General features: G+C 48.6%; 1 protein-coding gene across 1 annotated transcript in view; it reads right to left on the bottom strand.

Moving 5' to 3' along the window:
• Positions 1 to 15250, bottom strand: part of LOC134988467 (sideroflexin-4-like) — a 120706-nt gene extending 105456 nt beyond the window's left edge. The window contains exon 1 of the mRNA XM_063950551.1: positions 15215 to 15250. Coding sequence (XP_063806621.1) covers positions 15215 to 15250 — 36 coding nt within the window. The remainder of the gene's footprint in view (positions 1 to 15214) is intronic.
• Between the last annotated feature and the right edge of the window lie 9785 nt (positions 15251 to 25035).

A 25035-nucleotide genomic window follows, 5' to 3' on the forward strand; every position in this document is an offset into this window, starting at 1 on the left:
GGGCGCTGATTACACTATAACAGAATGAGACCAGGTATAAGACAAAGCGGTATGAGGACGCTGATTACACTATAACAGAATGAGACCAGGTATATCAGACAAAGCGGCATGAGGGCGCTGATTACACTATAACAGAATGAGACCAGGTATAACAGACAAAGCGGCATGAGGACGCTGATTACACTATAACAGAATGAAACCAGGTATAACAGACAAAGCGGCATGAGGGCGCTGATTACACTATAACAGAATGAGACCAGGTATATCAGACAAAGCGGCATGAGGGTGCTGATTACACTATAACAGAATGAGACCAGGTATAACAGACAAAGCGGCATGAGGACGCTGATTACACTATAACAGAATGAGACCAGGTATAACAGACAAAGCGGCATGAGGACGCTGATTACACTATAACAGAATGAGACCAGGTGTAACAGGCAGAGTGGCATGAGGGCGCTGATTACACTATAACAGAATGAGACCAGGTATAACAGACAAAGCGGCATGAGGACGCTGATTACACTATAACAGAATGAGACCAGGTATAACAGACAACGCGGCATGAGGACGTTGATTACACTATAACAGAATGAGACCAGGTATAACAGACAACGCGGCATGAGGACGTTGATTACACTATAACAGAATGAGACCAGGTATAACAGACAAAGCGGTATGAGGGCGCCGATTACACTATAACAGAATGAGACCAGGTATAACAGACAAAGCGGTATGAGGGCGCCGATTACACTATAACAGAATGAGACCAGGTATAACAGACAAAGCGGTATGAGGACGCTGATTACACTATAACAGAATGAGACCAGGTATAACAGACAAAGCGGTATGAGGACGCTGATTACACTATAACAGAATGAGACCAGGTATAACAGACAAAGCGGTATGAGGACGCTGATTACACTATAACAGAATGAGACCAGGTATAACAGACAAAGCGGCATGAGGACGCTGATTACACTATAACAGAATGAGACCAGGTGTAACAGGCAGAGTGGCATGAGGGCGCTGATTACACTATAACAGAATGAGACCAGGTATAACAGACAAAGCGGCATGAGGGCGCTGATTACACTATAACAGAATGAGACCAGGTATAACAGACAAAGCGGCATGAGGGCGCTGATTACACTATAACAGAATGAGATCAGGTATAACAGACACAGCGGTATGAGGGCGCTGATTGCACTATAACAGAATGAGACCAGGTGTAACAGACAAAGCGGCATGAGGGCGCTGATTACACTATAACAGAATGAGACCAGGTATAACAGACAACGCGGTATGAGGACGCTGATTACACTATAACAGAATGAGACCAGGTATAACAGAAAAAAGCGGTATGAGGGCGCCGATTACACTATAACAGAATGAGACCAGGTGTAACAGACAAAGCGGTATGAGGACGCAGATTACACTATAACAGAATGAGACCAGGTATACCAAACAAAGCGGCATGAGGGCGCTGATTACACTATAACAGAATGAGACCAGGTATAACAGACAAAGCGGCATGAGGACGCAGATTACACTATAACAGAATGAGACCAGGTATAACAGGCAAAGCGGCATGAGGACGCTAATTACACTATAACAGAATGAGACCAGGTATAACAGACAAAGCGGCATGAGGACGCTGATTACACTATAACAGAATGAGACCAGGTATATCAGACAAAGCGGCATGAGGGCGCTGATTACACTATAACAGAATGAGACCAGGTATAACAGACAAAGCGGCATGAGGGCGCTGATTACACTATAACAGAATGAGACCAGGTATAAGACAAAGCGGTATGAGGACGCTGATTACACTATAACAGAATGAGACCAGGTATATCAGACAAAGCGGCATGAGGGCGCTGATTACACTATAACAGAATGAGACCAGGTATAACAGACAAAGCGGCATGAGGACGCTGATTACACTATAACAGAATGAAACCAGGTATAACAGACAAAGCGGCATGAGGGCGCTGATTACACTATAACAGAATGAGACCAGGTATATCAGACAAAGCGGCATGAGGGCGCTGATTACACTATAACAGAATGAGACCAGGTATAACAGACAAAGCGGCATGAGGACGCTGATTACACTATAACAGAATGAGACCAGGTATAACAGACAAAGCGGCATGAGGACGCTGATTACACTATAACAGAATGAGACCAGGTGTAACAGGCAGAGTGGCATGAGGGCGCTGATTACACTATAACAGAATGAGACCAGGTATAACAGACAACGCGGCATGAGGACGCTGATTACACTATAACAGAATGAGACCAGGTATAACAGACAACGCGGCATGAGGACGTTGATTACACTATAACAGAATGAGACCAGGTATAACAGACAAAGCGGTATGAGGGCGACGATTACACTATAACAGAATGAGACCAGGTATAACAGACAAAGCGGTATGAGGGCGCCGATTACACTATAACAGAATGAGACCAGGTATAACAGACAAAGCGGTATGAGGACGCTGATTACACTATAACAGAATGAGACCAGGTATAACAGACAAAGCGGTATGAGGACGCTGATTACACTATAACAGAATGAGACCAGGTATAACAGACAAAGCGGCATGAGGACGCTGATTACACTATAACAGAATGAGACCAGGTGTAACAGGCAGAGTGGCATGAGGGCGCTGATTACACTATAACAGAATGAGACCAGGTATAACAGACAAAGCGGCATGAGGGCGCTGATTACACTATAACAGAATGAGACCAGGTATAACAGACAAAGCGGCATGAGGGCGCTGATTACACTATAACAGAATGAGATCAGGTATAACAGACACAGCGTTATGAGGGCGCTGATTGCACTATAACAGAATGAGACCAGGTGTAACAGACAAAGCGGCATGAGGGCGCTGATTACACTATAACAGAATGAGACCAGGTATAACAGACAACGCGGTATGAGGACGTTGATTACACTATAACAGAATGAGACCAGGTATAACAGACAAAGCGGTATGAGGACGCTGATTACACTATAACAGAATGAGACCAGGTATAACAGACAAAGCGGCATGAGGACGCTGATTACACTATAACAGAATGAGACCAGGTATAACAGACAAAGCGGTATGAGGACGCTGATTACACTATAACAGAATGAGACCAGGTATAACAGAAAAAAGCGGTATGAGGGCGCCGATTACACTATAACAGAATGAGACCAGGTGTAACAGACAAAGCGGTATGAGGGCGCCGATTACACTATAACAGAATGAGACCAGGTGTAACAGGCAGAGTGGCATGAGGGCGCTGATTACACTATAACAGAATGAGACCAGGTATAACAGACAAAGCGGTATGAGGGCGCTGATTACACTATAACAGAGTGAGACCAGGTATAGCAGACAAAGCGGTATGAGGGCGCTGATTAATCTATAACAGAATGAGACCAGGTATATCAGAGAAAGCGGCATGAGGGCGCTGATTACACTATAACAGAATGAGACCAGGTATAACAGAAAAAAGCGGTATGAGGGCGCTGATTACACTATAACAGAATGAGACCAGGTATATCACACAAAGCGGCATGAGGGCGCTGATTACACTATAACAGAATGAGACCAGGTATATCAGACAAAGCGGCATGAGGGCGCTGATTACACTATAACACAATGAGACCAGGTATATCAGACAAAGCGGTATGAGGGCGCTGATTACACTATAACAGAATGAGACCAGGTATAACAAAGCGGCATGAGGGCGCTGATTACACTATAACAGAATGAGACCAGGTATAACAGACAAAGCGGTATGAGGACGCTGATTACACTATAACAGAATGAGACCAGGTATATCAGACAAAGCGGCATGAGGGCGCTGATTACACTATAACACAATGAGACCAGGTATAACAGACAAAGCGGTATGAGGACGCTGATTACACTATAACAGAATGAGACCAGGTATATCAGACACAGCGGCATGAGGGCGCTGATTACACTATAACAGAATGAGACCAGGTGTAACAGAAAAAAGCGGTATGAGGGCGCCGATTACACTATAACAGAATGAGACCAGGTATAACAGACAAAGCGGTATGAGGGCGCTGATTACACTATAACAGAATGAGACCAGGTGTAACAGACAAAGGGGTATGAGGGCGCTGATTACACTATAACAGAATGAGACCAGGTATAACAGACAAAGCGGCATGAGGGCGCTGATTACACTATAACAATGAGACCAGGTATAAGACAAAGCGGTATGAGGACGCTGATTACACTATAACAGAATGAGACCAGGTGTAACAGACAAAGCGGCATGAGGGCGCTGATTACACTATAACAGAATGAGACCAGGTGTAACAGACAAAGCGGCATGAGGGCGCTGATTACACTATAACAGAATGAGACCAGGTATATCAGACAAAGCGGCATGAGGGCGCTGATTACACTATAACAGAATGAGACCAGGTATAACAGACAAAGCGGCATGAGGACGCTGATTACACTATAACAGAATGAGATCAGGTATAACAGACAAATCGGCATGAGGACGTTGATTACACTATAACAGAATGAGACCAGGTGTAACAGGCAGAGTGGCATGAGGGCGCTGATTACACTATAACAGAATGAGACCAGGTATATCAGACAAAGCGGCATGAGGGCGCTGATTACACTATAACAGAATGAGACCAGGTATATCAGACAAAGCGGCATGAGGGCGCTGATTACACTATAACAGAATGAGACCAGGTATAACAGACAAAGCGGCATGAGGACGCTGATTACACTATAACAGAATGAGACCAGGTGTAACAGGCAGAGTGGCATGAGGGCGCTGATTACACTATAACAGAATGAGATCAGGTATAACAGACAAAGCGGTATGAGGACGCTGATTACACTATAACAGAATGAGACCAGGTATAACAGACAAAGCGGTATGAGGGTGCTGATTACACTATAACAGAATGAGACCAGGTGTAACAGGCAGAGTGGCATGAGGGCGCTGATTACACTATAACAGAATGAGACCAGGTATAACAGACAAAGCGGCATGAGGACGCTGATTACACTATAACAGAATGAGACCAGGTATAACAGACAAAGCGGTATGAGGGCGCCGATTACACTATAACAGAATGAGACCACCAGGTATAACAGACAAAGCGGTATGAGGGCGCCGATTACACTATAACAGAATGAGACCAGGTATAACAGACAAAGCGGTATGAGGGCGCCGATTACACTATAACAGAATGAGACCAGGTATAACAGACAAAGCGGTATGAGGACGCTGATTACACTATAACAGAATGAGACCAGGTATAACAGACAAAGCGGCACAAGGGCGCTGATTACACTATAACAGAATGAGATCAGGTATAACAGACACAGCGGTATGAAGGCGCTGATTGCACTATAACAGAATGAGACCAGGTGTAACAGACAAAGCGGCATGAGGGCGCTGATTACACTATAACAGAATGAGACCAGGTATAACAGACAAAGCGGCATGAGGACGCTGATTACACTATAACAGAATGAGACCAGGTATAACAGACAAAGCGGTATGAGGACGCTGATTACACTATAACAGAATGAGACCAGGTATAACAGAAAAAAGCGGTATGAGGGCGCTGATTACACTATAACAGAATGAAACCAGGTGTAACAGACAAAGCGGTATGAGGGCGCCGATTACACTATAACAGAATGAGACCAGGTTTAACAGACAAAGCGGTATGAGGACGCTGATTACACTATAACAGAATGAGACCAGGTATATCAGACAAAGCGGCATGAGGGCGCTGATTACACTATAACAGAATGAGACCAGGTATATCAGACAAAGCGGCATGAGGGCGCTGATTACACTATAACAGAATGAGACCAGGTATAACAGACAAAGCGGTATGAGGACGCTGATTACACTATAACAGAATGAGACCAGGTATATCAGACACAGCGGCATGAGGGCGCTGATTACACTATAACAGAATGAGACCAGGTGTAACAGACAAAGGGGTATGAGGGCGCTGATTACACTATAACAGAATGAGACCAGGTGTAACAGAAAAAAGCGGTATGAGGGCGCTGATTACACTATAACAGAATGAGACCAGGTATAACAGACAAAGCGGTATGAGGGCGCTGATTACACTATAACAGAATGAGACCAGGTGTAACAGACAAAGGGGTATGAGGGCGCTGATTACACTATAACAGAATGAGATCAGGTATAACAGACAAAGCGGTATGAGGACGCTGATTACACTATAACAGAATGAGACCAGGTATAAGACAAAGCGGTATGAGGGCGCTGATTACACTATAACAGAATGAGACCAGGTATAACAGACAAAGCGGCATGAGGGCGCTGATTACACTATAACAGAATGAGACCAGGTATAAGACAAAGCGGTATGAGGGCGCTGATTACACTATAACAGAATGAGACCAGGTGTAACAGGCAGAGTGGCATGAGGGCGCTGATTACACTATAACAGAATGAGACCAGGTGTAACAGACAAAGCGGCATGAGGGCGCTGATTACACTATAACAGAATGAGACCAGGTGTAACAGACAAAGCGGTATGAGGGCGCTGATTACACTATAACAGAATGAGACCAGGTATAACAGATAAAGCGGCATGAGGGCGCTGATTACACTATAACAGAGTGAGACCAGGTATAACAGACAAAGCGGCATGAGGACGCTGATTACACTATAACAGAATGAGACCAGGTATAACAGACAAAGCGGCATGAGGGCGCTGATTACACTATAACAGAATGAGACCAGGTGTAACAGACAAAGGGGTATGAGGACGCTGATTACACTATAACAGAATGAGACCAGGTATAACAGACAAAGCGACATGAGGGCGCTGATTACACTATAACAGAATGAGACCAGGTGTAACAGACAAAGGGGTATGAGGGCGCTGATTACACTATAACAGAATGAGACCAGGTATAACAGACAAAGCGGTATGAGGGCGCTGATTACACTATAACAGAATGAGACCAGGTGTAACAGGCAGAGTGGCATGAGGACGCTGATTACACTATAACAGAGTGAGACCAGGTATAACAGACAAAGCGGCATGAGGGCGCTGATTACACTATAACACAATGAGACCAGGTATAACAGACAAAGCTGCATGAGGGCGCTGATTACACTATAACAGAATGAGACCAGGTATAACAGACAAAGCGGCATGAGGGCGCTGATTGCACTATAACAGAATGAGACCAGGTATAAGACAAAGCGGTATGAGGACGCTGATTACACTATAACAGAATGAGACCAGGTATAAGACAAAGCGGTATGAGGGCGCTGATTACACTATAACACAATGAGACCAGGTATAACAGACAAAGCGGCATGAGGGCGCTGATTACACTATAACAGAATGAGACCAGGTATAACAGACAGAGTGGCATGAGGGCGCTGATTACACTATAGGTAAATAGGAGATAGACGCAGGAAGGGGAGAGCCACAGATTATACATGAGGGAGACGATTACATGGGAGGAAATATAAGTGGTGAGAGACTTCACTGGGAGCAGCTGTTATAATAAAAATAATTAGAAGGGAGGATCCAAATCATATCATTGGATAGTAATATAATGAGGGCTCCGGGGTATGTCATTTGGCAGGGAGTGATATGATGAGGGGCCCGGGTTATATCATGGAGTGGCGGGAGGGATATGATGAGGAGCCCGGGTTATATCATGGTGTGGCGGGAGTGATATGATGAGGAGCCCGGGTTATATCATGGTGTGGCGGGAGTGATATGACGAGGGGACCGAGTTATATCATATCATGGCGTGGCGGGAGTGATATGATGAGGGGCCCGGGTTATATCATGGTGTGGCGGGAGGGATATGATGAGGGGCCCAGGTTATAGCATGGAGTGGCGGGAGTGATATGATGAGGGGCCCGGGTTATATCATGGTGTGGCAGGAGTGATATGACGAGGGGCCCGGGTTATATCATATCATGGTGTGGCGGGAGTGATATGATGAGGGGCCCGGGTTTATATCATGGCGGGAGTGATATAAGGAGGGGCCAGGGTTATATCATGGTGTGGCGGGAGTGATATGATGAGGGGCCCGGGTTATATCATGGTGTGGCGGGAGTGATATGATGAGGGGCCCGGGTTATATCATGGCAGGAGTGATATGATGAGGGGACCGGCCTATATCATGGCGGGAGTGATATGATGAGGGGACCGGCTTATGTCATGGGGGGGTGATATTATGAGGGGACCGGGTTATATCATGACGGGAGTGATATTATGAGGGGCCCGGGTTATATCATGGAGTGGCGGGAGTGATATGATGAGAGGCCCGGGTTATATCATGGAGTGGCGGGAGTGATATGATGAGGGGCCCGGGTTATATCGTGGTGTGGCGGGAGTGATATGATGAGGGGACCGGGTTATATTATGGCGGGAGTGATATGATGAGGGGCTCGGGTTATATCATGGTGTGGCAGGAGTAATATGATGAGGGACCCGGTTTATATCATATCATGGTGTGGCGGGAGTGATATGACAAGGGGACCGAGTTATATCATATCATGGCGTGGCGGGAGTGATATGATGAGGGGCCCGGGTTATATCATGGTGTGGCGGGAGTGTTATGATGAGGGGCCCGGGTTATATCATGGTATGGCGTGAGTGTTATGAGGGGCCGGGTTATATCATGGTGTGGCGGGAGTGTTATGATGAGGGGCCCGGGTTATATCATGGTGTGGCGGGAGTGTTATGATGAGGGGCCCGGGTTATATCATGGTGTGGCGGGAGTGTTATGATGAGGGGCCCAGGTTATAGCATGGAGTGGCGGGAGTGATATGATGAGGGGCCCAGGTTATAGCATGGAGTGGTGGGAGTGTTATGATGAGGGACCCGGGTTATATCGTGGTGTGGCGGGAGTGATATGACGAGGGGACCGGGTTATATCATGGCGGGAGTGATATGATGAGGGGACCGGGTTATATCATGGCGCGAGTGATATGATGAGGGGCACGGGTTATATCATGGTGTGGCAGGAGTGATATGACGAGGGGCCCGAGTTATATCATATCATGGTGTGGCGGGAGTGATATGATGAGGGGCCCGGGTTTATATCATGGCGGGAGTGATATAAGGAGGGGCCAGGGTTATATCATGGTGTGGCGGGAGTGATATGATGAGGGGCCCGGGTTATATCATGGTGTGGCGGGAGTGATATGATGAGGGGCCCGGGTTATATCATGGCAGGAGTGATATGATGAGGGGACCGGCCTATATCATGGCGGGAGTGATATGATGAGGGGACCGGCTTATGTCATGGGGGGGTGATATTATGAGGGGACCGGGTTATATCATGACGGGAGTGATATTATGAGGGGCCCGGGTTATATCATGGAGTGGCGGGAGTGATATGATGAGAGGCCCGGGTTATATCATGGAGTGGCGGGAGTGATATGATGAGGGGCCCGGGTTATATCGTGGTGTGGCGGGAGTGATATGATGAGGGGACCGAGTTATATCATATCATGGCGTGGCGGGAGTGATATGATGAGGGGCCCGGGTTATATCATGGTGTGGCGGGAGGGATATGATGAGGGGCCCAGGTTATAGCATGGAGTGGCGGGAGTGATATGATGAGGGGCCCGGGTTATATCATGGTGTGGCGGGAGTGATATGACGAGGGGACCGAGTTATATCATATCATGGCGTGGCGGGAGTGATATGATGAGGGGCCCGGGTTATATCATGGTGTGGCGGGAGGGATATGATGAGGGGCCCAGGTTATAGCATGGAGTGGCGGGAGTGATATGATGAGGGGCCCGGGTTATATCATGGTGTGGCAGGAGTGATATGACGAGGGGCCCGGGTTATATCATATCATGGTGTGGCGGGAGTGATATGATGAGGGGCCCGGGTTTATATCATGGCGGGAGTGATATAAGGAGGGGCCAGGGTTATATCATGGTGTGGCGGGAGTGATATGATGAGGGGCCCGGGTTATATCATGGTGTGGCGGGAGTGATATGATGAGGGGCCCGGGTTATATCATGGCAGGAGTGATATGATGAGGGGACCGGCCTATATCATGGCGGGAGTGATATGATGAGGGGACCGGCTTATGTCATGGGGGGGTGATATTATGAGGGGACCGGGTTATATCATGACGGGAGTGATATTATGAGGGGCCCGGGTTATATCATGGAGTGGCGGGAGTGATATGATGAGAGGCCCGGGTTATATCATGGAGTGGCGGGAGTGATATGATGAGGGGCCCGGGTTATATCGTGGTGTGGCGGGAGTGATATGATGAGGGGACCGGGTTATATTATGGCGGGAGTGATATGATGAGGGGCTCGGGTTATATCATGGTGTGGCAGGAGTAATATGATGAGGGACCCGGTTTATATCATATCATGGTGTGGCGGGAGTGATATGACAAGGGGACCGAGTTATATCATATCATGGCGTGGCGGGAGTGATATGATGAGGGGCCCGGGTTATATCATGGTGTGGCGGGAGTGTTATGATGAGGGGCCCGGGTTATATCATGGTATGGCGTGAGTGTTATGAGGGGCCGGGTTATATCATGGTGTGGCGGGAGTGTTATGATGAGGGGCCCGGGTTATATCATGGTGTGGCGGGAGTGTTATGATGAGGGGCCCGGGTTATATCATGGTGTGGCGGGAGTGTTATGATGAGGGGCCCAGGTTATAGCATGGAGTGGCGGGAGTGATATGATGAGGGGCCCAGGTTATAGCATGGAGTGGTGGGAGTGTTATGATGAGGGACCCGGGTTATATCGTGGTGTGGCGGGAGTGATATGACGAGGGGACCGGGTTATATCATGGCGGGAGTGATATGATGAGGGGACCGGGTTATATCATGGCGCGAGTGATATGATGAGGGGCACGGGTTATATCATGGTGTGGCAGGAGTGATATGACGAGGGGCCCGAGTTATATCATATCATGGTGTGGCGGGAGTGATATGATGAGGGGCCCGGGTTTATATCATGGCGGGAGTGATATAAGGAGGGGCCAGGGTTATATCATGGTGTGGCGGGAGTGATATGATGAGGGGCCCGGGTTATATCATGGTGTGGCGGGAGTGATATGATGAGGGGCCCGGGTTATATCATGGCAGGAGTGATATGATGAGGGGACCGGCCTATATCATGGCGGGAGTGATATGATGAGGGGACCGGCTTATGTCATGGGGGGGTGATATTATGAGGGGACCGGGTTATATCATGACGGGAGTGATATTATGAGGGGCCCGGGTTATATCATGGAGTGGCGGGAGTGATATGATGAGAGGCCCGGGTTATATCATGGAGTGGCGGGAGTGATATGATGAGGGGCCCGGGTTATATCGTGGTGTGGCGGGAGTGATATGATGAGGGGACCGGGTTATATTATGGCGGGAGTGATATGATGAGGGGCTCGGGTTATATCATGGTGTGGCAGGAGTAATATGATGAGGGACCCGGTTTATATCATATCATGGTGTGGCGGGAGTGATATGACAAGGGGACCGAGTTATATCATATCATGGCGTGGCGGGAGTGATATGATGAGGGGCCCGGGTTATATCATGGTGTGGCGGGAGTGTTATGATGAGGGGCCCGGGTTATATCATGGTATGGCGTGAGTGTTATGAGGGGCCGGGTTATATCATGGTGTGGCGGGAGTGTTATGATGAGGGGCCCGGGTTATATCATGGTGTGGCGGGAGTGTTATGATGAGGGGCCCGGGTTATATCATGGTGTGGCGGGAGTGTTATGATGAGGGGCCCAGGTTATAGCATGGAGTGGCGGGAGTGATATGATGAGGGGCCCAGGTTATAGCATGGAGTGGTGGGAGTGTTATGATGAGGGGCCCGGGTTATATCGTGGTGTGGCGGGAGTGATATGACGAGGGGACCGGGTTATATCATGGCGGGAGTGATATGATGAGGGGACCGGGTTATATCATGGCGCGAGTGATATGATGAGGGGCACGGGTTATATCATGGTGTGGCAGGAGTGATATGACGAGGGGCCCGAGTTATATCATATCATGGCGTGGCGGGAGTGATATGATGAGGGGCCAGGGTTATATCGCGGTGTGGCGGGAGTGATATGACGAGGGGACCGGGTTATATCATGGCGGGAGTTATATGATGAGGGGACTGGGTTATATCATGGCGGGAGTGATATGATGAGGGGACCTGGTTATATCATGGTGTGGGGGGAGTGATATGATGAGGGGCCCGGGTTATATCATATCATGGCGGGAGTGATATGACGAGGGGCCCGGGTTATATCATATCATGGCGTGGCAGGAGTGATATGATGAGGGGACCGGGTTATATCATGGTGTGGGGGGAGTGATATGATGAGGGGCCCGGGTTATATCATGGCGGGAGTGATAAGATGAGGGGACCGGCTTATATCATGGCGGGAGTCATATGATGAGGGGACCAGCTTATATCATGGTGTGGCGAGAGTGATATGACGAGGGGACCGAGTTATATCATGGCGGGAGTGATATGATGAGGGGCCCGGGTTACAGTATATCATGGTGTGGCGGGAGTGATATGACGAGGGGACCAGATTATATCATATCATGGAGTGGCGGAAGTGATATGATGAGGGGCCCGGGATATATCATGGTGTGGCGGGAGTGTTATGATGAGGGGCCCGGGTTATATCATGGTGTGGCGGGAGTGTTATGATGAGGGGCCCGGGTTAAATCATGGTGTGGCGGGAGTGTTATGATGAGGGGCCCGGGTTATATCATGGTATGGCGGGAGTGTTATGATGAGGGGCCCGGGTTATATCATGGTATGGCGGGAGTGTTATGATGAGGGCCCGGGTTATATCATGGTGTGGCGGGAGTGATATGATGAGGGGCCCGGGTTATATCATGGTGTGGCGGGAGTGATATGATGAGGGGCCCGGGTTATATCATGGTGTGGCGGGAGTGACATGATGAGGGGCCCGGGTTATATCATGGTGTGGCGGGAGTGACATGATGAGGGGCCCGAGTTATATCATGGTGTGGCGGGAGTGATATGATGAGGGGCCCGGGTTACAGTATATCATGGTGTGGCGGGAGTGATATGACGAGGGGACCAGGTTATATCATATCATGGAGTGGCGGAAGTGATATGATGAGGGGCCCGGGATATATCATGGTGTGGCGGGAGTGTTATGATGAGGGGCCCGGGTTAAATCATGGTGTGGCGGGAGTGTTATGATGAGGGGCCCGGGTTATATCATGGTATGGCGGGAGTGTTATGATGAGGGGCCCGGGTTATATCATGGTATGGCGGGAGTGTTATGATGAGGGGCCGGGTTATATCATGGTGTGGCGGGAGTGATATGATGAGGGGCCCGGGTTATATCATGGTGTGGCGGGAGTGATATGATGAGGGGCCCGGGTTATATCATGGTGTGGCGGGAGTGATATGATGAGGGGCCCGGGTTATATCATGGTGTGGCGGGAGTGATATGATGAGGGGCCCGGGTTATATCATGGTGTGGCGGGAGTGATATGATGAGGGGCCCGGGTTATATCATGGTGTGGCGGGAGTGATATGATGAGGGGCCCGGGTTATATCATGGTGTGGCGGGAGTGATATGATGAGGGGCCCGGGTTATATCATGGTGTGGCGGGAGTGATATGATGAGGGGCCCGGGTTATATCATGGTGTGGCGGGAGTGCTATGATGAGGGGCCCGGGTTATATCATGGTGTGGCGGGAGTGCTATGATGAGGGGCCCGGGTTATATCATGGTGTGGCGGGAGTGCTATGATGAGGGGCCCGGGTTATATCATGGTGTGGCGGGAGTGATATGATGAGGGGCCCGGGTTATATCATGGTGTGGCGGGAGTGATATGATGAGGGGCCCGGGTTATATCATGGTGTGGCGGGAGTGATATGATGAGGGGCCCGGGTTATATCATGGTGTGGCGGGAGTGATATGATGAGGGGCCCGGGTTATATCATGGTGTGGCGGGAGTGACATGATGAGGGGCCCGGGTTATATCATGGTGTGGCGGGAGTGACATGATGAGGGGCCCGAGTTATATCATGGTGTGGCGGGAGTGATATGATGAGGGGCCCGGGTTATATCATGGTGTGGCGGGAGTGATATGATGAGGGGCCCGGGTTATATCATGGTGTGGCGGGAGTGCTATGATGAGTGGCCCGGGTTATATCATGGTGTGGCGGGAGTGATATGATGAGGGGCCCGGGTTATATCATGGTGTGGCGGGAGTGCTATGATGAGGGGCCCGGGTTATATCATGGTGTGGCGGGAGTGATATGATGAGGGGCCCGGGTTATATCATGGTGTGGCGGGGGTGCTATGATGAGGGGCCCGGGTTATATCATGGTGTGGCGGGAGTGATATGATGAGGGGCCCGGGTTATATCATGGAGTGGCGGGAGTGATATGATGAGGGGCCCAGGTTATAGCATGGAGTGGCGGGAGTGATATGATGAGGGGCCCAGGTTATAGCAGGGAGTGGCGGGAGTGATATGATGAGGGGCCCGGGTTATATCATGGTGTGGCGGGGGTGCTATGATGAGGGGCCCGGGTTATATCATGGTGTGGCGGGAGTGATATGATGAGGGGGCCGGGTTATATCATGGTGTGGCGGGAGTGATATGATGAGGGGACCGGGTTATATCATGGTGTGGCGGGAGTGATATGATGAGGGGCCCGGGTTATATCACTGAGGTATTATACATAGGTGTCCCTGACTAAATGGCAATTACAGAAACACTATATGGGGGAGCGATGGTACATACACATGGGGGAGCGATGATGCGACTGGGGTTTGGCGGGAGTAATAATTAATTAATACACTATAAGGAGCATATGTACTAAGCCTTGGAGAGATATAAAGCACCAACCAATCCGCTTACATTTGTCATGTTGCAGGCTGCGTTTGATAAATGACAACTAGGAGCTGATTGGCTGGTACTTTATCTCTCTCCCAGTTTATTACATTGACTAGCACGAAGTCCAGGGCAGCGGGCGCCCCCTGTGGCAGGATGAAGAAGTGTTACGTCACTTCCGGCGCCCTCTGAGCGCCGCATTGCCCTCACAGCCCCCGGTAACAGCGAGTCCCTTACTCCCCCTTCCCCTCCGCCACATCCCCCGTCACGAGTGGCCTCCCACCCCCGACACTCACCAAGGGGCTCAGACTGTGCAGCCCGTGCAGGAGCATGGCGACGTGCGGTGTGTGCAGCAGTCACAGGCGTCCCCCGGAAACAGGCACAACGCTCAGGGTTCCGCGCGGTTATATCCCAGGACCTGGGCTGTGACTGGGAGGTGATGGGCGCACAGGGATCCATTAGGTGTGGTGGAGGAATCCCATCTGTTCTCTTTCCCCAGGGGAGGGAGACTGAGCCCTGTGTCCCCTGCACCATCACCGCTGTTACCATGGCTTCAGTCACCCCGCACTTATATCCTCTATACGTGCCTACACTATATATTATCCCTTATATCCTCTATACGTGCATACACTATATTTCTCTGACGTCCTAGTGGATGCTGGGACTCCGTCAGGACCATGGGGAATAGCGGCTCCGCAGGAGACAGGGCACAAAATTTAAAAGTTTGACCACTAGGTGGTGTGTACTGGCTCCTCCCCCTATGACCCTCCTCCAAGCCTCAGTTAGGTTTTTGTGCCCGTCCGAGCAGGGTGCAATCTAGGTGGCTCTCCTAAAGAGCTGCTTAGAGTAAAAATTTTGATAGTTTTATTATTTTCAGTGAGTCCTGCTGGCAACAGGCTCACTGCAACGAGGGACCTAGGGGAGAAGAAGTGAACTCACCTGCGTGCAGGATGGATTGGCTTCTTAGGCTACTGGACACTAGCTCCAGAGGGACGATCACAGGCCCAGCCTGGATGGGTCACCGGAGCCGCGCCGCCGACCCCCTTGCAGATGCCGAAGTAAGAAGAGGTCCAGAAACCGGCGGCTGAAGGCTTTCAGTCTTCATGAGGTAGCGCACAGCACTGCAGCTGTGCGCCATTGCGCTCAGGCACACTTCACACCAGCGGTCACTGAGGGTGCAGGGCGCTGGGGGGGGCGCCCTGGGCAGCAATGAGATTACCTTTCTGGCTAAAAAGAATACATCACATATAGTCCCTGAGGCTATATGGATGTATTTCACCCCTGCCAGGTCTCAGAAAAACCGGGAGAAGAGCCCGCCGAAATAGGGGGCGGGGCATATCTCCTCAGCACACAGCGCCATTTTCCTACACAGCTCCGCTGCTAGGAAGGCTCCCAGGCTCTCCCCTGCACTGCACTACAGAAACAGGGTAAAAAACAGAGAGGGGGGGCATTTTTTGGCGATATTATATATATTTAAGCAGCTATAAGGAAACAACACTTATATAAGGTTGTCCCTATATAATTATAGCGCTTTGGTGTGTGCTGGCAAACTCTCCCTCTGTCTCCCCAAAGGGCTAGTGGGGTCCTGTCTTCTATCAGAGCATTCCCTGTGTGTCTGCTGTGTGTCGGTACGTGTGTGTCGACATGTATGAGGACGATGTTGGTGTGGAGGCGGAGCAATTGCCGGTAATGGTGATGTCACCCCCTAGGGAGTCGACACCAGAATGGATGGCTTTGTTTATGGAATTACGTGATAATGTCAGCACGCTGCAAAAGTCGGTTGACGACATGAGACGGCCGACAAACCAATTAGTACCTGTACAGGCGTCTCAAACACCGTCAGGGGCTGTAAAACGCCCTTTGCCTCAGTCGGTCGACACAGACCCAGACACGGACACCGAATCTAGTGTCGACGGTGAAGAAACGAACGTATTTTCCAGTAGGGCCACACGTTATATGATCACGGCAATGAAGGAGGCTTTGCATATCTCTGATACTGCAAGTACCACAAAAAGGGGTATTATGTGGGGTCTGAAAAAACTACCTGTAGTTTTTCCTGAATCAGAGGAATTGAATGACGTGTGTGATGAAGCGTGGGTTACCCCTGATAAAAAACTGCTAATTTCAAAGAAGTTATTGGCATTATACCCTTTCCCGCCAGAGGTTAGGGCGCGCTGGGAAACACCCCCTAGGGTGGACAAGGCGCTCACACGTTTATCAAAACAAGTGGCGTTACCGTCTCCTGATACGGCCGCCCTCAAGGATCCAGCTGATAGGAGGCTGGAAAATACTCTAAAAAGTATGGCCCTCATTCCGAGTTGATCGGTCGCAAGGCGATTTTAGCAGAGTTACACACGCTAAGCCGCCGCCTACTGGGAGTGAATCTTAGCTTCTTAAAATTGCGAACGATGTATTTGCAATATTGCGATTACAAACTTCTTAGCAGTTTCAGAGTAGCTCCACACTTACTCGGCATCTGCGATCAGTTCAGTGCATGTCGTTCCTGGTTTGACGTCACAAACACACCCAGCGTTCGCCCAGACACTCCCCCGTTTCTCCAGCCACTCCTGCGTTTTTTCCGGAAACGGTAGCGTTTTCATCCACACGCCCCTAAAACGCCGTGTTTACGCCCAGTAACACCCATTTCCTGTCAATCACACTACGATCGCTGGAGCGATGAAAAAGCCGTGAGTAAAAATACTATCTTCATTGTAAAATTACTTGGCGCAGTCGCAGTGCGAATATTGCGCATGCGTACTAAGCGGATTTTCACTGCGATGCGATGAAAAATACCGAGCGAACGACTCGGAATGAGGGCCTATATACACACATACTGGTGTTATACTGCGACCAGCAATCGCCTCAGCCTGGATGTGCAGTGCTGGGGTGGCTTGGTCGGATTCCCTGACTGAAAATATTGATACCCTGGATAGGGACAGTATTTTATTGACTATAGAGCAATTAAAGGATGCGTTCCTTTATATGCGAGATGCACAGAGAGATATCTGCACTCTGGCATCAAGAGTAAGTGCGATGTCCATATCTGCCAGAAGAAGTCTATGGACACGACAGTGGTCAGGCGATGCGGATTCCAAACGGCATATGGAAGTATTGCCGTATAAAGGAGAGGAATTATTTGGGGTCGGTCTATCGGATTTGGTAGCCACGGCAACAGCCGGGAAGTCCACCTTTTTACCTCAAGTCCCCTCCCAGCAGAAAAAGCCGCAGTCTTTTCAGCCGCAGTCCTTTCGTTCCTATAAGAACAAGCGAGCAAAAGGACATTCATATTTGCCCCGAGGCAAAGGAAAGGGTAAGAGACTGCACCAAGCAGCCCCTTCCCAGGAGCAGAAGTCCTCTCCGGCTTCTGCAAAGGCCTCAGCATGACGCTGGGACCTTACAAGCGGACTCAGGGGCGGTGGGGAGTCGCCTCAAGAATTTCAGCGCACAGTGGGCTCACTCGCAGGTGGACCCCTGGATCCTGCAGGTAGTATCTCAGGGTTACAGGTTGGAATTCGGGAAGTCTCCCCCTCGCCGGTTCCTAAAGTCTGCTTTGCCAACGTCTCCCTCCGACAGGGCGACGGTATTGGAAGCCATTCACAAGCTGTATTCTCAGCAGGTGATAGTCAAGGTACCCCTTCTACAACAGGGAAAGGGGTATTACTCCACGCTATTTGTGGTACCGAAGCCGGACGGCTCGGTAAGACCTATTCTAAATCTGAAATCTCTGAACCTGTACATACAAAAATTCAAGTTCAAGATGGAGTCACTCAGAGCAGTGATAGCGAATCTGGAAGAGGGGGATTTTATGGTGTCCTTGGACATCAAGGATGCTTACCTTCATGTCCCAATTTGCCCTTCACACCAAGGGTACCTCAGGTTCGTGGTACAAAACTGTCATCAGTTTCAGACGCTGCCGTTTGGATTGTCCACGGCACCCAGGGTCTTTACCAAGGTAATGGCCGAAATGATGATTCTTCTTCGAAGAGAAGTCGTATTAATTATCCCTTACTTGGACGATCTCCTGATAAGGGCAAGATCCAGAGAACAGCTGGAGGTCGAAGTAGCACTAACTCAAGTAGTGCTCCAACAGCACGGGTGGATTCTGAATTTTCCAAAATCCCAACTGATCCCGACGACACGTCTGCTGTTCCTAGGGATGATTCTGGACACTGTTCAGAAAAAGGTATTTCTTCCGGAGGAGAAAGCCAGGGAGTTATCCGAACTAGTCAGGAACCTCCTAAAACCAGGGACAGTGTCTGTGCATCAATGCACAAGAGTCCTGGGAAAAATGGTGGCTTCTTACGAAGCGATTCCATTCGGCAGATTCCATGCACGAATTTTTCAGTGGGATCTGCTAGACAAATGGTCCGGATCGCATCTGCAGATGCATCAGCGGATAAAATTGTCGACAAGGACAAGGGTCTCTCTGCTATGGTGGTTGCAGAGTGCTCATCTGTTAGAGGGCCGCAGATTCGGCATACAGAACTGGGTCCTAGTGACCACGAATGCCAGCCTGAGAGGCTGGGTGTGGTTCGTTTTATCGACAGTGCCTAGGTCGACAATGTTTAGGTCGACCACTATTGGTCGACAGTCACTAGGTCGACATGGATGGAAGGTCGACAGGGTTTCTAGGTCGACAGGTCTAAAGGTCGACATGAGTTTTTTTTTTTTTTGGTGTCGTTTTCTTCGTAAAGTGACCGGGATCCCAAATTAGCGCACCGCGTCCCCTCGCATGGCTCGCTTCGCTCGCCATGCTTCGGGCATGGTGCCTTCGCTTCGCTCGGCACACTTTACCGTTCCAATAGTAGTCGACATGGATCGTTAAGTATGAAAAAATAAAAAAAATGAAAAAAAATAAAAAAACTCATGTCGACCTTTAGACCTGTCGACCTAGCACATGTCGACCTAGAAACCCTGTCGACCTTCCATCCATGTCGACCTAGTGACTGTCGACCTAAACATTGTCGACCTAGGCACTGTCGATCTTCAGACCGGATCCCGAGAGGCTGGGGAGCGGTCACACAAGGAAGAAACTTCCAGGGCGTGTGGTCAAGCCTGGAAACTTCTCTTCACATAAATATACTGGAGCTAAGAGCAATCTACAATGCTCTAAGCCTGGCAAAACCTCTGCTTCAGGGTCAGCTGGTGTTGATCCAGTCGGACAACATCACGGCAGTCGCCCACGTAAACAGACAGGGCGGCACAAGAAGCAGGAGGGCAATGGCAGAAGCTGCAAGGATTCTTCGCTGGGCGGAAAATCATGTGATAGCACTGTCAGCAGTGTTCATTCCGGGAGTGGACAACTGGGAAGCAGACTTCCTCAGCAGACACGATCTTCACCCGGGAGAGTGGGGACTTCATCCAGAAGTCTTCCACATGATTGTGGTCCATTGGGAAAGACCAATGGTGGACATGATGGCGTCCCGCCTCAACAAAAAACTGGACAGGTATTGCGCCAGGTCAAAAGACCCTCAGGCAATAGCTGTGGACGCTCTGGTAACACCATGGGTGTACCAGTCAGTGTATGTGTTCCCTCCTCTGCCTCTCATACCCAAGGTACTGAGAATTATACGGCAAAGGGGAGTAAGAACGATACTAGTGGCTCCGGACTGGCCAAGAAGGACTTGGTACCCGGAACTTCAGGAGATGCTCACGGAAGATCCGTGGCCTCTACCTCTAAGAAGGGATCTGCTTCAGCAGGGACCGTGTCTATTCCAAGACTTACCGCGGCTGCGTTTGACGGCATGGCGGTTGAACGCCGGATCCTAAGGGAAAAAGGCATTCCGGAAGAGGTCATCCCTACCCTGGTCAAAGCCAGGAAGGAGGTGACTGCACAACATTATCACCGCATTTGGAGAAAATATGTTGCATGGTGTGAGGCCAGGAAGGCCCCGACAGAGGAATTTCAACTGGGTCGATTCCTACATTTCCTGCAAACAGGATTATCTATGGGCCTCAAATTAGGGTCCATTAAGGTTCAAATTTCGGCCCTGTCGATTTTCTTCCAGAAAGAATTGGCTTCAGTTCCTGAAGTTCAGACTTTTGTAAAAGGAGTACTACATATACAGCCCCCGGTTGTGCCCCCAGTGGCACCGTGGGATCTCAATGTAGTTTTGGATTTTCTCAAATCCCATTGGTTTGAGCCACTCAAATCGGTAGATTTGAAATATCTTACATGGAAAGTAACCATGCTACTGGCTCTGGCTTCAGCCAGGAGAGTGTCAGAATTGGCAGCTTTATCGTATAAAAGCCCATATCTGATTTTCCATTCGGACAGGGCAGAATTGAGGACGCGTCCTCATTTTCTGCCTAAGGTGGTATCAGCGTTTCACCTGAACCAGCCTATTGTGGTGCCTGCGGCTACTAGCGATTTGGAGGATTCCAAGTTGCTGGACGTTGTTAGAGCATTGAAAATATATATTTCAAGGACGGCTGGAGTCAGAAAATCTGACTCGCTGTTTATACTATTGATAAAGCTGAATATTTATCGTATATAATACCCTTTATGAGGTCTAAGAACACTGTACGCTATCTACGTATGAAGTACCGTAAGGGTACGCACGTGGCGTAACGATCGCTTAGCCGTAGTCGAGACGCTCAAGCGTCACGTTCGCTCACGGCCAAGAGATCACAGACAGGCACGCTATTGGCTGCCGACTAACGTAATGATTCGCTATAGCGTAGCGGACGCTCGGGACCACGAGGAGATCACCAGCGGCGCTGACGCTCACAATATTAAACCTTTGTATCTAAACCATAAACAGTGTGTTGTGCAGTAAAACCTTAGTGTAATGATAGAGTGTAAATGCAACACAGTATAACCTTATTACCTTTAAAGCTGCTTGAGCGTCACCGACGCTCTGAGAATACTTAACACTATAAGAAATACACAGATACCGTGCTCAGGGTCCAACGCCTAATATATATATTATGAATGATATACTTGCAAAAGAATTAAACACAATACAAGTCATACACTACAATATAACATAGACTACCTAACCAGATAACTACACAGGAAATACAATACAATACAATTACTATTTAAGGGAAAATAAGAGAGAAAGAGAAGGAGAGAGAGAGAGAGATTGGCTCACAATAACAAGAAGATCAATATGATTGCGGAGAAACACTTACGCACAAGGGGAAACGATTGCATGCGCCTCGATATCCAGCTCCCGATTATCAGCAATGAGAACCGTTGAAGAGAGAGGACTGGATATGGTCGGCCTGCCTATTTATGCCCCACACACAATACAATTCAATGGTCCCTACAATCTCATTGTTCATTGGACACAGGAATTCGGCTTCGCATTATAACAAAAGGTCATAGGTTGATTCATACAGGTGGGCTGTGACTGCTTCCAACTGTTCAGGTGGGTGGGATACTGGGTTTCCCGCCACATGACTAAATAAGAACAAATAATAGTAAATGGACATAAACTTCTTATGTCCATAACTATTCGCACGAGCGATTAATCCGCTCCAAACCAACACCGGAATATTGCTATTTAAATACTCTTCCGATGGGTACCAAACACCACTGTATGACCCCTGTTAGACCCTTCGTACAATACAAAGAGGGATCTCTCTGTTCAGGAACATGCTATATTAACTAAACCTTCAGAATCTATCAAAGGGACCATGATCTACAAAATGCATTATATAGTGAAAATATGTAACGATTGAGTCGCATGCTACGATCACATAAACTCTACCGTAAATACGCATACCGTGCGCCTGCGGGTGCCCGCGACTGTGAGTATGCGCACGTACGGGAGAGCGTACGCATGCGCAGCACGGACCTGTATGAGGTGCAAATATGGCAGTGTGTATAGAGATATTTTTCTGACTTTGACAGTCCACCCTTTGGCAGTCAATAATAACTGCCACCTTCTAAAACATTTCAAAAAGAGAAAAATATATGTCAGGGGTTAATACATTTCCATGGTTGGGTAAGGGAGGAGAGAGGAGAAGGTGTGAAGAGGGTATGACCTAGTGAGATAGCAGAAGCATGTGTGTATGAGTCCATGTTTGGGGGGTCATGTATCATCGTGCCGTACGTGTGGTACATCAAGCTTCGAGGTATTGCGAAGTATACATTTGAATTCCTTCTTATCCCGTATTAAGGGTCTGTGGATGGGCTGTCAAACTCTACCGAGCTCTTTTCGGCTGTGGTTGTAACAAAATGGGGGAGCACATTTTAGTTGATGATACATGAATGGGGGAGGTATGTGATTGCTGATATCTGTGCCTGTATTCCCTATCGACTATGTGTGTCATTACCTGAGGGTTGTAGAAATGAAGATAAAGAACACTTATGGTAAATGCAGTGGTATTCTATGTCAGGTTAATGTACATTTGTCGGTTGAAGTCTTGTTCGGTGTCTGTTGAATGCAGTCTTCTTTGTGCTTTTGCCCATAAGGTGCGAGCAAAAGCTGTCAATGTCCATAGATTTACAAAAGTGTTGGGCTAGCGTAATTTTAAAATTTCTAGGGAAACTGGGGATCCATGGCATAGTTCATCAAAAATCTGTGTATAAGGTTGTCAGTACTTCTTCTTTAATCCATCTGTTGTCTGTATATTGGCTCATCAAATTCCTCGTCCAAGTGGGTCTTTTTACCTTGGAAGAAAACGGAAAAACAAGTGAAAGAAACGGACCGTATAATCGCATTTTCATTACATCATTGTTTCTACCGTTGGGTCATAAATCAAGTCCATTGGAATTACAGTTTCCTCACTCCTCAAACTCATTACCCTTGTACGATGTTTGCACTTCATTAAAGCCTGACCGCATCTAAATATCAATCCAATCGATATGACAACACCTAAGATACATAGGAGAAACTTCCCAACATCCATTATGACTCCTTGAGCCCATTCTCCTAAACCAGAAAACCAATTTCGCGGGTTCAACCATGACACCCAACCAGTCAGCTCATTACCTACAGCAGCAAGAGTGAGATTGTGTCTCCTGCGAAATTCCCACTTCAATTGGAGAATATCGTCCATCTTTTGGTCTATGACCTCGACCGGATCCTCGGTGCTATTTGTAATATATGTGCAACATTTCACGCCGTATTGCGTTGCCAGTGTGACACAATATCCGCCTGTCACTGCTGTGAGGTAATTAAGAACCATTCTATGCTGTACCAGTTCTGTTTTGTAAGCTTGAAGTTCCCTTCCAGTATACCTAAACGTGTCATCATACATTTCAGTGATATTATCTAACAAATTTGCAAGCGCAGAGATGTATCTATAGTTCATCACTCCTCGAGCGGTGCGAGTGAAGTCTAACGCGAGTAGAACCTGAATCCCGGTGGATTCATGGATCAGGTCAGAGGCCGGATGCTCTAACCTTTCTGTCAGTTGCCTTTTAACAATGTGCTCGTAATGGGTGTGAGTATAAGGAGCTTGGGCACCACGGTGTATGTCTTTCATTTTGTCATGTGTTACAGTCATTACTTCAGGCAATACTTTTCCAATATAACACAATCCTTCAGAGTTTGGGGCAAGCCACTTATACGCCTTTCTCCCGCATATGAAATATGCATCATCGGGGAGAACATATGGGACGGAGTAGGACATAACCATATTACACACCTTCCATGTGAAATCTCCTAACCCTAATTCTTCCATCTGCTTAGTACACGTATCAGGTTGTACGATATGTGCACAGTATCCTGGTGATACCTCTCCAACTCTCGTAATCCTATTTCCTAAGGTGTACCTATACCGGAAAGATTTTCCTCTACTGGCTATGTGGCGTACAAGCTCTGTATCTGTAGGCATTCTATCTGCTCTATGCGAAAAGGTCATGGTTTGGTTACTCCATGACACTTCCCAATTTCCCGGCTTTCGGGGATTGGAGATGTTAAAACATAATAGGGACCTATCCACGTGGTATTGGTGGAGCTTCAAACTAGGAGGACTGGAGATATTAAACCTCCTGTCCACCGGTCTCCCACCACTTAACTCAAGTACCTCCCCTATCGTTAAAGGAAATGGTACTAGCCCTGATTTGCTATGACCTTGAGGTACTTGAGAGCATACCCAACAATCTGTTTTGTTTAACACACTACCCACTAAGGAGTGATAGTCACTCAATGGATGCCGG

The sequence above is a fragment of the Pseudophryne corroboree genome, unplaced genomic scaffold, assembly GCF_028390025.1.
Source record: "Pseudophryne corroboree isolate aPseCor3 unplaced genomic scaffold, aPseCor3.hap2 scaffold_1066, whole genome shotgun sequence".
Lineage (NCBI taxonomy): Eukaryota > Metazoa > Chordata > Amphibia > Anura > Myobatrachidae > Pseudophryne > Pseudophryne corroboree.